The sequence below is a fragment of the Callithrix jacchus genome, chromosome 6 (genome assembly GCF_049354715.1).
Source record: "Callithrix jacchus isolate 240 chromosome 6, calJac240_pri, whole genome shotgun sequence".
Lineage (NCBI taxonomy): Eukaryota > Metazoa > Chordata > Mammalia > Primates > Cebidae > Callithrix > Callithrix jacchus.
The window spans coordinates 67,264,909-67,280,576 of record NC_133507.1 but is presented as its reverse complement, the minus strand read 5'-3'; the positions used below and the strand labels follow the sequence as shown (position 1 = coordinate 67,280,576).

At 33.9% G+C, this 15,668-nt stretch overlaps 1 protein-coding gene across 6 annotated transcripts in view; it reads right to left on the bottom strand.

The window, feature by feature from the left end:
• KCNH7 (potassium voltage-gated channel subfamily H member 7) overlaps window positions 1-15,668 on the bottom strand; it is a 508,532-nt gene that overhangs the window by 51,055 nt on the left and 441,809 nt on the right. For all 6 annotated transcript variants that reach the window (XM_035304671.3, XM_035304674.3, XM_035304672.3 and 3 more), the window contains one exon: window positions 10,962-11,161. In XM_035304671.3, the coding sequence (XP_035160562.1) occupies window positions 10,962-11,161 (200 nt within the window). The remainder of the gene's footprint in view (window positions 1-10,961; window positions 11,162-15,668) is intronic.

The window sequence follows — 15,668 nt, the reverse complement described above, 5'->3', positions numbered from 1 at the left end:
GAAAAACTTTAGTGACCTGCTCCTGGCAAACACACAAAGGGTATTTATTAGTGGAATAGTCCCATTTATGGAGTATTTTTAGCAGGATGTTTCTAAATAATCACCGATAGAAGGCCAATCTTTCATCAATAGACTTAATACAACATGTCTTTCTGGAATATGTCATATAAGCTTCACAATGTCCAGAATATAAAATGTAAATCTTTAATGACCAAAAGAGATCCTTTTTAAGTGTTAAATAATCACATATATCATTTAGAGTTCTCCTACATTAAATCTGAGCCAGTACTCATACTAATATGGCAAGGAAGATCTCCGTGCCTATGCTCATAATTTGTTAATCCTTGAAATTATCAGTAAATCTTGATAGTGGTTATGATTTCTCATTCTTGGGAGCTGGATTTAACAATTTGATCTTTAGGTTATCTCCAAAGTCCAACATGGAGTAAGTTGTAACTTAATTAAAACAGTTATTTTTTTTTTTGAAGAATAAATGCTCTCAAATAGCCAAGGGAAATAAGCAAAATAAGATGATTAAGTGCCAACCTACTTTATCAGATGTTAAAATATGATATAAAGCTGCTAAACACAAATTATTCCTTTTTTTCTTTTTCTTTTCTTAGACAGAGTCTTGCTTTTGCTACCCAGGCTGGAATGCAATGGCATAATTTCAACTCACCGCAACCTCCACCTCCTGGGTTCAAGTGATCCTCCTGCCTCAGCCTCCCAAGTAGCTGGGATTATAGGTGCCCACCACCATGTCCAGCTAATTTTTATATTTTTAGTAGAGATGGGGTTTCACCATGTTGGCCAGGCTGATCTCAAACTCCTGCCAGACCTGAGGTGATCCACCCGCCTTGGCATTTCAAAGTGCTGGGATTACAGGCATGAGCCATTGTGCCCAAATAAGCCAAACCATTCTTATACTATACTGAGTGGACAAATAGAGTAGCTTTTAGAGTCTAGATATGTATCCCAATTATACCCAATGATGTAATGTGTGACTCAGGTGGTATTTTAATTAAATATATAAAGAATGGCTTACTTAATAAATTCTACCATGATTATTTCTATTCATGTGAAGAAAATCATTTACAAAAATGAATTTCAAATAGATTGTGAAGTTGTCTTTCTAATCATATACCAGATCTTATTTAAACATTTAGAAAATTACTCATATAATCCAAAGGTTTAGTAAGGTTTTTTTAAAATAGGAAAGGATCTATGAGCTATATAATAAAAGTTGACCAATTAGACAATGCTTAAAAAAAAACAGCAAAACTTTTGTATCCAAAATAGTCCTTAAATAAACTAACATACTGAAAAGACATTAGAATCAAATTATAATATAAAAAGCATTAATATTTACAAAGAGTTCTTATTAAATAACACAAAGATAATTGAAAATATGAAAAAATGCTATGAATGGACAAGTCATAGAATAAAAAAGCCAAATAATGTGTGTATGTATGTGTGTGTATGTATGAGTGAATGAAAAAGGTGCTTAAAATCAATAGTAGCTCAAAAATTGTCATTAGAGTAAAAACAAACTTTCACATATTCATTAAACTAGCAACAATTAAAAAGAACCATGACACCCAGTACTAGTAAAGGGAAGGGGGAAAAGTACCAACATTGTTGATAGAAACATAAATTGTTAAGCATTTTTGGAATGTAATGTTACCATAGCTATTAAAATTAAAATTACATATAATCTTGAACTCAAAAATCCCTTATTTGAGAATCTACCCATAAAAATAAAAGTGTTAGTAAGGGAATTATATGTAAGTGGATTTATTGCAGTATTGTTTGAAGTGGTATGAAACTAGGAATCAAATGAATTCCCAGAAATGAAGCCATTAGTATAAGAGAAGATGCCATTAATATAAATGTAGTATGTAGTTACATAACATTATATTATATATTATATAGTTAGAGTATATAAAATAAACTACTGTGGAATGTATGCACCATTAAAAGGAATGAATTACTTGTATCAGCCAACTTGGAAGTATTTTCACAAGATATTAAGTGAGAAACATGGATTGCACATAATTAAATGTTTTTAATAGATTAAATTATGCAATTATATATGTATGTAAATATATATGTATACATGCAAATATAAGCATAATTATATTAGCATGGAAATTTACTCACATAGATAATAGATAATGAAATGAGTAAAGTAGCGATGTGGGGAGAGAGTAGGAACAGATAAATAAATTGAAGTATTAAAAAAACCCTTAAAAATGCTGCATTTAAAAAGTCCTTCTCATTAAAAAGTAGAGATATTACAATTTTATTTATGTAAAGAAAACATGGGGAGGCAAATAACTTTTTGCCTAAGGAATGCAAGCCCCTTTAAATTATAAGACCTATAGAGTCCATGACATGTGAGAGCAGTTACGTCTCACTTTCCACCTTAAGCTAAATAATTCACCTGCTGTATGGACCCTAGACTGGGAGTCCCACCAATTGCTAGAAATTGACCTAACAACACTATATGCTGGATAACATAAATCATGCCCTATAATTTAACCATGTATAGCTAATCACTAACCAAGCTATTTCTGTAAATCAGTGAGAATTCCTGACAACTTTTCTAATTGCCCCCCTCCTGATTTGTCCTTTTTTAAAAACAAACAAAAAAACAACAACAACAACAACAACAAAAAGCAAAACCAAAAAGACCTTTGAGCCTCTCCTTTGTTCTCTGGAGCATTTCCCAGTGTTTCTTAGGCTGTAAATCCTCAACCTTGGTCCAAATAAATCCTCTATATGAATTTTGCTTCAGTTTCTTTCTTATTGACATATCTATGAAATTTATACCATCAGAGATGATGTTTACCAATTTAAAAACAAATTCTTATAAGTCTATAAGCGAGAAAAATGTACATATATGATATACCCCAAGTATAGCTGCAAGGTGATGTTATATCAGGGTGTTGTCTCTAAATAAAAAGACAGAAGGTACTTTTTAATCACTTTAAAACAAATGTTTATGTACTGTTTGATACTTTACAATTATTCTATACTTTAATTTGAAAAAAGTTAGGTCTTCTTAATGTTTTCTTTAACTTGGCTTCAGTGATTGGTTAAGACATTTTTTCTTTTTAAGAATTGTCAATATAAAGCCATAAGCTTATGAGAAATCATTAATGTTTAATAACACTTTTTTTTAAAAAAATGTATAAATCTCAATCCTGTATACTAAGATGGCTGAGAATGAAGGGAAAGGGAGAATGAAAGCAAAGTGCATAAACTTCCGTTTAATGTTATTCTCATATTTTGAAAGCATGGGACACAAATGTTATGTAACCATAGTCCTTTTTTTCATTTTGACCACTGTCTACATGACTCCACTCTGCTTTTACTCCAAGAATGTTTCCGTTTCTGATTACTCTAGACCAGGCTATATATTTTTGTTTATCTTTTAGAAGTCCAGCTTGCAAAATTTTGCACCACGTAGCTGTTTTCTGGCATTATACTTTTTTGTTCTTTAGATATCTAGTCAAAGGGAATTGCTTTATTTTAATATTCTGACCACAGTGTGGTATTGTCTGATATTAAATGTTAAGAAAGGCTCATAGGCTGGGCTTGGTGGCTCACCCCTGTAATCCCAGCAATTTGGAGAGGCTGAGACAGGCAGATAACAAGGTCAGGCATTCAAGACCAGCCTGGCCAATACGAGGAAACCCCATCTTTACTAAAAATACAACAATTAGCCATGCGTGTTGGCACTCGCCTGTAGTTACAGTTACTAGGGAGGATGAGGCAGGAAATTGTTGAACCCAGGAAGTGGAGTGTGCAGTGAGCCAAGATCATGCCACTGCACTCCAGCCTGGGTGACAGAGCGAGACTCTATCTCAAAATAAATAAATAAAAATAAAATAAAATAAAATAAAATAAAGAATAGCTCATAGACAAAATAGACAAATTTAAGTTAGGCTCTGGGCTAAAGCCCTATCTTGGAAAACACATTTTCCTAGCACCCATACCTTGCAATTCACAGCAAAGAATCAGATGATGGCTTGAGATTCACCTCTATGATCGAAATAAAATAATTTTGCCTTTGTGGAGAGTGAGTCGTTGGATTATTTTTCCACTATGATAGGTTTTCCTAACTACAGACATGTTTTGGCTTTGTGTGGGTTGCACAGCATACTGATCTAAGAAGATTAACAGAAGAGAGGGCAGAATGAATGACAGCATATATGGAAATGATTCAGCATAGTTTTGGAGTGTTAAAAATGCATCATCGGAGGTGGTGTTCCCCACCCCAACCCAGTAAAGATGGTCAGTTTTCAGGTTTCAGATGGTCCCTAAGGTAAGTTTCAGTTTCAGGTTTCAGATGGTCCCTAAGGTAAGTATAGAGTTCTGCTGGGGGTGGCTCACCTGGCTGATAGGAGCCCAATATGCAAAGTAAAGGAGATTTTTTTTTTAGGTATATCTGGCATGAAACATGTAATGATTATGTATTTTTTCCATCCACACTCATCCACATGGATAGCAATATGTCTAAGCAGAGAAAAACAATTAAAATATAACTAAATTTCTGGAGATATTGCTGCTTTAAGGCTATACGATAATTTGGGTTAAGATGGACTACATCTGCATGTTTCACCTTTAGAAAACAGTGATTATGAAATATGACATATTGGGTGGACCATTTTCATATCCATTTATATCAATCCTAGTACACTGGGTATGTCTTCTACTGAAGAAAATATAGAAGTTTTATTTTGCAAAAAGATTTTGGATGGTTTGATTCCATTAGGTTTAAGAAATGCTGAGTTATTCCCATATTTGAATGAAGAGACCTAAAATCATATTTCCAAAGAATATTTTATAACTGAACTTTGATGATCTCTATTTATATTAATTGCTTAACCTGTGCTGATTATCAAGTGATTCGAAACTTAATCAAGTTTGAATTATTCCTGTGCTTCTACCACTGCAAAGTTTTTTGAAACACATCATATCATTCAGCATAAGAAATTTAATCCTACAGTTCTATTCAAATAGGAACATTATTTTAGGAGTTAAAAAACAATTTGAGACATCACTTTCACCTTCCAACTACTATAGGAGTAACATTATTAATAAATGGAGAAACTGAAGTACCAAAGTAGGTTCACCACCTAAGTGTAATGTTTCTGTAGACTTTTATAATATGGAAAGCACTAGGGCATACTGTCATTATTTTTCTTGTCTTTGGATGGGCTAAAAGTCAGATCCTACCACTGAAGAACTCACTTTGCTTAGAAGCAGCATGATTCCAACTGTAAATAAGTCCTCTTTGATGATGGTTGGAGACCAGGATGAAGTGGCCATCATCACTTGTGAAAGATGAACACGTACCATTTGTGACCTAAAAACATTAGATGCCTGTTTTAAACTTGACATTGTTCATGTCAGGGTGTTCCAGATGGTGTTTTCTTGTTCTCTGTGATATTTTGAAGAAATGTAGGGTAAATAGCTTTGGTGTAAAGTAGGAAGGGCAAGTGAACTTGGCCCTTTTAAAAGCAACTGCTATTCAGGGGCTGACTGCAGTAGGTGAACATGAGTGATAAATTTTTGTGTTCATAGTAGTAGACATCTTGCCTTTAGTACCTTACCAGTTTCTCCAGAGCCAGATAATTCCTGTTAACTAATCTATCTGCATATAACAACATCTTTTCAAGTGCATTGTGCAAAACTATTATTTTAATTCAACTCCTAAATGGTACGTAGGTATTTATTTATAAAAAAACAAAAAAGGCAATACCAGTCCTGTGGATTATTATTATTTAAATGTAGTTTTTTTTTCTGCCAATCTTTATGCCCCCTTTTAAATGTATAAAGGATTAGCTGGGTAGGAGTGCATCATATTTTGAAAATTTTATTATAGCTGTATGATACACATATCAGTCTAGGTCATGGACTGTATTTATTAACTTCAGCAGATAAAAAATTATTAGAAAAAGTAAGGGAGATGAAAGCAATACGGTGAAGGCAAGCCATGCTACTTTGCAAATTTTGCTTTTACATTTCTAATGGGGTATACTGTCACAAGGATTGTTTTCATCTGAGTTGCTAATTGAACATAACTGAAAGAGCTCACCATTATTCTTTGCTACAGTGTATCAAAACACTCTGTGATCTAAATATAAAGGTCTGGACCAGATGAAGTCTTTCAAATAAGTGTAGAGAATGAGTGTAACAAAGTTTTTGATGGAGTAGGGTTAGATTGTAGATGCAGAGATAAGCTCTGTGTTAGTACTGGAGGCTACTCTGACAGATCATAGAGAAAGCAGAATAGTTATGAAGGTAAAGAAAATCAAGTTTTTATTAAAATGTTCCTTAGAAATTACATGAGCCCCAATAAATATACATTTCTATTAAACAATATATCATTCTTTATTATACTCTTTTCCACTTTTAACTGACTTTGTTCATTGGGTCCATTACAAGTCCAGGCTGTCACTCAGAATCTCACTACGATTCTAAGTTTGTTTTTAATCTATTAAGCTGAATTAATTAAAATCTCCAAAACTCTCCCTGTCTTGAGCTATTCTTCTATTTGCACCTCCTTCTTTCTCAGGATTCATCTAGTCTATGCTTAACGTAGAAAACTGAATGACACAGTGTAAGTGATACCAAGTTTCCCTTTAACCTGCAAGCTAACACCTTCACCCTTTCTCTTTTCTTTCTGTCCTGTCTTTAAGAAAAACTTACCTACCCACTCTACTGAGGGTTTATACCACTTCCTACTCCTTTCTTATTCCTACTCCTTTCTATGTCTGTATCTCAAAGTTTCCCCCATTAATATCCCAGGCAAAAAAAAGAAAGAAAGAAAGAAGAAAGAGAGAGAGAGAGAGAGAGAGAGAGAGAGAGAGAGAGAGAGAGAGAGAGAGAGAGAGAGAGAAAGAGAGAGAGAAAGAGAAAGAAAGACAAAGAAAGAAAGAAAATATATTGTTTCCTTTTCTTGCTAAAATAAATGAAAACTGTTTCTGTATTTACCCGAGTGGGGGGATGGGCAGCAGATACGTTACAATTGCCATCCTCAAGCAGAAAATCTTCCATAATAACGTTTTTGCACATTTAGCATATTTGGGTTCTAGTGCTTTAAAAATGTTGGAAAATGACGAGTTTAATGAAATTACAGAGAGGTTAAGTGACTTGTTCAAGAGTAGTGGCAGACTGAGAGTTATTTTTTTAGGTCTTCTAAATCCCTATTCTGCATTTTTTTCCTATTATTTGGCCATTATTTGGTGGGGGTGGAGGTGCTATTTTTAGGTAAGGAGTAAATCTACATTAAATGCAGGCATTTCTTCCATGCACATATAATATTAAATTTAGGAGTACTAAATAGTTTGTTTCTCTTCATCCAGAAAGATGTGTGGGCCATGGTCATTGGAGTCCTTCTTCATTCAAGCCAGACTCCTGTGTTTGATGTGAGGCCACTTAATTCTACACTGACATAGAAGATAATTTTCATTACTGTGGTAGTGTTGTAATTAAAACAGTGTTATGTAACCTCAGAAAGTTTCAGACTAAATCAGAAGACAGCTTTGATTTGGAGAAATTCATTGAGATTCCATCAGTCCTACTCTAAAAAAAACCATCTCTTCACTCCTAACTAAAAATTTTAAAGGTAGAAGGAAGAGGGTTTCCCAGAATTAATTTGTGCACATATTACAGATAATTTTTCCTATTGATAAATATGAGATCACACTCAAAAGAACATGATTTAGGTTAGGCACAGTGGCTCACACCTGTAATCCCAGTACTTTGGGAGGCTGAGGTGGGCAGATTACTTGAGGTCAGGAGTTCAAGACCAGCCTGGCCAACAGGGTGAAAGCCTATCTCTACTAAAAATATAAAAAATTAGCTAGGTGTGGTCCATGCACCTGTAATCCCAGCTACTCAGGAGGCTGAGGCAGGATAATTTCTTGAACCCAGGAGGCAGAGGATGCAGTGAGCCCAGATGGCACTGCTGCACTACAGCCTGGGCAATAGAGCAAGACTCCATCTCAAAACAAAAACAAAAGCAAAACAAAACAAAAACCATGATTCTTTCTTTAGCTTCACTATTCTGGCCCATTTCCTTTTGTACTCTGATCCACTTGGCTCAACTAAAAGGGAGTCCATAATTGTTCCTACAGTGCTTTAAATATTGAAACATTCTGGCAATAGCTTTTTCACAAAAAGCAAAAGATGCAGGGATTAAAGGATATAGCTACACTTTTTAGATCATTTCTTTCTTATTTTTTTTGGTCTATCAAACAATCAAATGCTTTTGTTCATGAAAATAATTTTGGGTTAATTAATGCACTATGATTGAATATCTTGTACTTCATTTGGACATGGTTGAACAGCAAAAATGACCTGAAATGTTTCATGAGAAATTATATTTAAGGTTATACTTAAAATAACATGGAATGCTAATGCAAAATACAAATTTAATGTGCTTTTATGCGTGACAACACATAAATTTGAATGATTTTCAACTGCGATTAAATTACAATTTAGTTGACAATACAGAGGGATTTTAAGTGTGGTTTTGGAGGTAAAAAATCCATTTTGATATTTTTGTAACCTCTCAATAGTCTAAGGGCACAGTTGCTTTTTCTCTAATCAACTTTGTTTTGTAAGTAGTGCCTAACAAGTAAGCATCCTTGATTTGCTGAGTGTTCAGAGTTATCTTGCAGTCTGCTTACTCACTTTGCAGTCACAAAATGAGAAATGTAGACACCATATACAAACAAGAGGTCCGTGCAAAGTCAAGCTCTCAAAACCACATGCAAGACTCAGTGGCACATGGTTTAGAGCTCACACACTCCAGGATGATGTAACACAGGCATGCAGATGAGAGGAAAGGAAAGCACCTACATCATGAAAATAGAGGATAATGAAAGAGAATGACATTTTATTTATGACAATTATCTAATGCAAACCGTATACCCATAGCCTTTACTAGAGTCGGGACTGGGGCAGAGAAGTGAATTTTTATGAGGACTGGGAAGCTGTATATAAATATAGTTAGAGGTCAAGTCATTGCTAAAGTTAAGGATTTCTATTCTGTACTTGGCCTCTTCCAGGTTGTCTTCCCCAGTTTCTTGCTTTGTATTTCCTCAGCTACATCATGCAAAAAAGATCAGAACTAACATTGGAAATCATTTAACAAGCTCTAAACCTGACAGATAACAAGGGTGCTCTCCACAATTTACACGAGAATTAAATTGGATATAAATACCTCCTGTTCTTACCGGTGGGTGTTGTGATTCCATTTATTAAGGTGTGAAGCAGACAGGAAAGAGATAAATCTTTCATAAGTACATTGTAAATAGGCAAGTGGTATATAAACCATATTCATAGGTAATAGAGTCAAACAATGAAAAGTAAATAGTTGTCACAAAATAGACTTTATCACAAAAAATGGTCACAAATCTAGAGTTACATGGGGGGGGTAAAATAGTTGTTTTGCTACTGTTTTTGAAATGATCTGGCAGTATGAAACAACAAAAAATGAGTGATATGTTTTGATTAAAAAATTTTGACACTGCTTCAGTCAACCCAGCAGCAGAGTCCCCAGTTGATTTTGAATGCTGATACCTTTGTTAAACAATAACAATGATGGAAATATAGAAAAGTGATCAATATGTAGGTGTTCTTTCTTGTGAGATTAAAGTGTTCCTTTGTGGGATCAATTTATCAAATGAATTTTTCACAAGGAACTTTGGGATGATTAGAAATGACTCATGGAATTTTGTGTGAAAAGTGCTAATTTGATTAGCTCTTCAAATCAACATTTTTGTCATGGCATGTCCTTCTCAATCAAATAAATCACACACGGCTATGATAAACTTATCCACAGATAAATATTACTTTTAAATGGGGCAATATTTGCAATGCTTCCTGCACCATTGCTGCTAATTTTGAACCCTTGCTTCTTCATTAGAATATTACTGGTCAAACAGAAAGTACCACTTTAAACTGCACAGTCTCACTTACACAAAAATTGTTTCATGCAATTGACATAATTAAATATTAATGCTTTTATTTTCTGACGAATTCTTAGAAACAGGGTCCTTGCCCAGTGGAGGAGTAGCCATATGGGAAGATACTCTATTTTTATTATTTTTTTCTGGTGCTCTGTGATATGTCATAGAATTTGGATTTGTTGTATAATTTGTTTAGCAATCAGCCTTTATAGCCAAATTGCCAGGTAAAAGAATGTGGGCAATTCTCCTAATAATAAAAAATAGGTTTTTGGACCACATTAGTATTATTAATTGTGTTGATTTTTGAGCAGTGATACAGAAAGGGAAGTTATGACAGGTGATTGTTGATGTTGAAAAATATAAAGGCATCTGCATTTTCCCCTTGAAAGGAAAGATGCATTAAACCAGGTAGAGTAAGAGGGCACAGCGTAGATTGTTTAAAATATAGAAAAAAAATTCTTAAAACAAGCGTGAAACTTCCTATCATAAAATGCTTATATATAGTTAAGATCCCTGACCTCTCCTAAAAGTTTTCAATTTCCTGTCTTTTAAAGTGTGTTAACCTGGGATCCCTGTTTGGGGGCATCATAATTATTGCTATTTACTTGCCAAATCTTATTGCAACTGGATCCAACTATTTACTGGGGGTGTTGGCAATGAGGCTTTGTAGTGAAAGTCCAAGTCCCAGCTAAAGCAATGCTCTCTCTCACCAGAAATGGGAACTCTACTACACACAGTTATATCAGTTTGCATCATGTTATAATGCCTTTGCCACACAGTATAACTAGATATAGCACCATGCAATGCCATGAATTGAGAATGAGAGACTATCTCCAGGGGAGAAAATACACATCCGAGAGAAGAAAACAAAAGCAAAGGGTTCAAAGCTGGTGATAAACTGGATTTTTTGTTCATTTTGGCTATCACTATAATGCCTGTGGCACTTTCATTTTGGAAAACAGAAATACATACCATGTTCATGTCAATGCCATTGGTGTAAGTCCATGCATGCTGGAAATATTCTTCAAGACGTTGCCTCAGAGGGTTGGGGATTTGGTGAAAGCGAATGAACTCTTTTACTCTCAGCATCTGCATGTGGTACCTGGCAGTTCCCGAGTATAGTCTTTGAATTATTGCAGATACATTCCCAAAAATGCTTGCATACATTAGTGCTGGATTGGATAAAAAACAAAGTTATTGTGGGAACTGCACATAGGCGTGTTTTATATTGTTAGAGTATCAAGCATGTGGATTTTGATTATCTCAGTCTAGTGAGGATTTACCATTGGATTACTGGGGAAAAAAGAAGTTAAACTAAAACTGCTTTACATTTTGTAATTTTAGTGGTAAAGCTGGAGAGGGAAAGTATCCAAATTCATCATGGATTCTAAACGAATGTAAAAACTCAGGTTGTTTATAATATCAGTGTGTGGCTAGGAGCATTCACCAAAGAGAAAATGCCTTTGAAATAAACCCTTTCATTTGAAAAAGAAGGCATGTCATGGCTCACCATAAATACATTTTCTTTTAAAAAGTATGAAGCAAAATCATCTTTTAGGGATTTCAAAACCCTTTCTGAATTGGAGTTAACATGTTAGTTTTAAATTGTAACTTACTTCTGCCTCTTAGCCTCAAATCTAAACTTGTAGAAGAAAAATCTATTATTAAATTTGAGATTATTTTGAACACATTGGGTTTGTTAAGGGATACCAAATTCTTTTAAAAAACCCAGTTTCCTTAGAGTGTTAATTTGTATACAGTTTTCAATCTATTCCAATTCATTTTCATAGTATTTTTGCATAAGAAACATATCTCTGGCTTAGAAAATTCACATAGCTTTATTTTGGTAGGGAAAAAATAGAATATACTTTTGTTCTTTTGTCTATAGGGAGAAACTGCTATGAGATTCCTTGTTATATAATCAGCATTTAGGTAGAATATCTGTATTGGTGCTTCTTCCACTAAATTTTCATGATTTAAAATAAGCTCTTTAAGTACTTTCTCTATTCATTTTTATATTTGTATTCGTTTATAATAATTCTAAAAAGAAATGCTATTATCTACACAGTCAGTCACATCAGGATACACAGTCTGAATGATGATCTTTGGGCATCTATCAGAATCTGAGAGATATGATAATAACCTATGTTTAAGTCACTGGAATAGCTATATACCAGGGTGGGGAAAGCAGCAACAACAAAACAGTGTGAAGTGTTTAATTAAACTAAATTCAAACCACACATTTTATTTCCTCAAATAAATTTTACAAACAATTGCTTCTATAAACCACTTAATCATTTTCCAAGTAGGCTTTGGCCAGATTCCTGCTATGTTTTAAACTAGTACGTTTTCCTGGCCACTTGCTTGCTTTTCCAACTTATCATGTTTGCTTATCTTGTCATGCTTTGTTATCAAGATCCTTGTTTACCATAGATATCCGAAGTAAGAGAATGTCCCAGGGAAAGCAGTAACCCCTTGATTTTATCTATTTAAGGGGATGAAAGCTCGGGAGATATGGAGGTTAATTTTACACCAACTTGACTGGGCCACAGTGTGTCTGGATATTTGGTTACACAAATGTTCTGGTGTGTCTGTGAGGGGTTTGCAGAGGAGATTAGCATTTGGGTCAGTAAACAAGTGAAACAGATTGTCCATCCCACTCTGGGTGGGCTGCATCCAACTCACTGAAGTCCTGAATAGAAGAAAAAGGAGAAGTAAAGGAGAATTTGCTCTCTGCTTGAATGTATGAGCTGGAATATCAGTCTTCTCTAACTTTTGGAGATACACTTAGACTGAAACCACACCATTTGCTCTCCCTGGTCTAGACCCAGCTACTGAGTACAGTTCTTGAGACGCTTTGTCCTCTGTAATCATGTGAGCCAATTTCCTATAATGAATCTCTTTATATCTTTATATTTAAACATATATGTTTATCTAATATCTATCTCTTGGCACTGCTTCTCTGGTCATCCAGACTAACACAGAAGATCTCTAGTGAGGCTGAACTTGCATGTGTAAGAGACATTAATCCTCTGTAAGATAGAGCAGATGTTTAGATCGTATCTTCTACATGAAGAAAAGGTGGGCCTAAATTGTTTCTGAGTAAATGAATAGTTATTTCAAAAGAGAATTAACAATATTTCCCAGAATTTATTACTGTGATCCAAGGAGACTCATGTGAGAAACATGCTTTACTCATCCTAAATGTAGTGGGGTAAGACTTAACATGTAATGCTGTTTTTCCAAAATACCTATCATGTGCTCTGGAAGTAGATTCATTAAGAGGACACAAAATCAATGCTATTTGTTTTACCTAAACCACACATGATCAAGAAATACATGTTTTACCTAAATCACTACATGATTGAGAAAGGTCAGGAAAAATTCTTTTTGCTAAAAAAAGTTTTTAGCAAATTAGATGTTATCTCTACCATCAAAATTAACTGAAATGTTTCTTTAGGTCATAAACAAGCATTTTCCACTAGCTACCAAGATGAGGCAGGTGGATCACCTGAGTTCAGGGGTTCAAGACCAGCCTGGGCAACATGGCAAAACCCTGTCTCTACAACAAACACAAAAATCAGCCAGGTGTGGTGGCCTGCATCTGAAACTAAGGCATGAGAATTGCTTGAACCAGGGAGGCACAAGAGCCAAGATTGCACCACTGCACTCCAGCCTGGCTAACAGAGTGAGACTCTATCTCAAAAAAAAAAAAAAAAAAAAAAAATAATAATAAAAATAAAAGTGATCCGAAATACTTATTTTTAAGAAATTCTGTGATTATGACTTTTTAAGTTATAATAAAGACATTAATCTTTTTCCGATTTTTTAGGAAGAAAATGGATCTAAAAGTTGTAAGCTAGAGAGAAGAATACAATATTTATATTCTGTATACATAATTTAGTTGATGCCCAACTGGAAAAAATATTAATCAAAAGCAAGTTTACAGACTATGGATATCTAGGCATCTCTCCTTAACTCAATATTTTTAGTTTTATAAAATAGGAAGCTCTTATTTCATCCAAAAGGGTCGCTTTAATTTAGGTATTATAGAAATCAAACAAGTGTATCTTAAAACTTCCTTCAGCACACCACGCCTTAATTCTGATATGTTAACCACACTGATACATTTGGTTGGTCAGAGGATATTAGTTAAAACATGTTGACAAACAAATGCATCTGCATTTCTACTACATAAATTTTAAAACTCTGGAACTTAATAAATTACATTTTATTGATGTGTAATTAATAAGTAAGATGTATTTATTTTAAGTGTATAGTTCAATCAGTTTTGACAAATGTATACACCCCTCTAAACACAATCATGATACAGAACATTTGCTTTCACCCTAAAAGTCTGCTTGTGTTCCTTGGCTGCTTTCACCACTCACTTCAAACCTTAGACAACCACTGAATTCCTTTATGACATTACAGATTAGTTTGCTTTCTAGGATTTTATATAAGTGGAATCATAATGTACATATTCATTATGTACATTTGTGCTAACTTATTTTGCTCAGCATAATGTTTTTGAGAATCATTCTGTTGTGTGTATCAGTAATTCATTTTTTTTTAATTGCTGAATTGATTTGCATCATATGGCTATACCACAGCTTGTTTATCTTTTCTCCTGTTGATGGAAACCTTGCTGTTTCTAGTTTTTGGCTATTATGAATAAAACTGCCATGAACATTTGTATACAAGTCTTTGTGTGGGCATATATTTTCATATCCCTTTTAAACACCTAAGAGTGAAATTGCTGAGTTTGTGTATGTTTAACTTTATAAGAAATGGCCAAACTGTTTTTCAAAGTTGCATCATTTTACATTCTCACCAGCAAAGTATAAAAATACCAGTTGTTGCATATCCTCTCCAACATTTGGTTTTGTCAGACTTTAATTTTAACCATTGTAGTGTGTATGTACATATCTCATTAGGGTTTTAATTTGCATTTTCCTGATGATTAATAACACCTTTTCATGTCTTTATTAGTCATTCATATGTTTTTTGTGAACTATATTTTCAAATACTTAGCCCATTTTTAAATTGAATTGTCTTATGAATTTATAAGAATTATTGATATATTCTGGATAGGAGTCCTTTTTTAGATCTCAGTATTGAAAATATTTTCTTCTAGTATATAATTTGCCCATTCCTTTTCTTAATGGTGTTTTTTGAAGAGCAGAAGTTATTAATTTTGATGAAATCCAATTTGTGAACTTTTGTTTTATCATTTAGGCTTATTTTTGTTTGTTTCAGTTTTGGTAATGTGTATAATTCAAATAATATTTTCATTTCATGTAAATTGTCAAGTTTATTGTTCTTCATAATGTTCTTTTCTTATTCTTTTAATGTCCATATGGTTTGTGTTATCTTTCTTTTATACAGGACAGTATCTTATGTTCTTTCAGTCTACTTGAAAGCTTATCAGTTTTACTGATTTTAAAAATTACTTCCATTAACTTTCTTTCTTGTTTTCTATTTTTATTAACTTCTCCTATATCTATTATTTCTTTTCTTCCAGTTGTATTGGGTTTTAATTTGCTTGCCTTTACTAGCTTCTTCTTCTTCTTCTTCTTCTTCATCTTCTTTTTTTTTTTTTTTTTTTTTTGAGATGGAATTTCGCTCTTGTTACCCAGGCTGGAGTGCAATGGCTGGATTTCGGCTCGCTGCAACCTC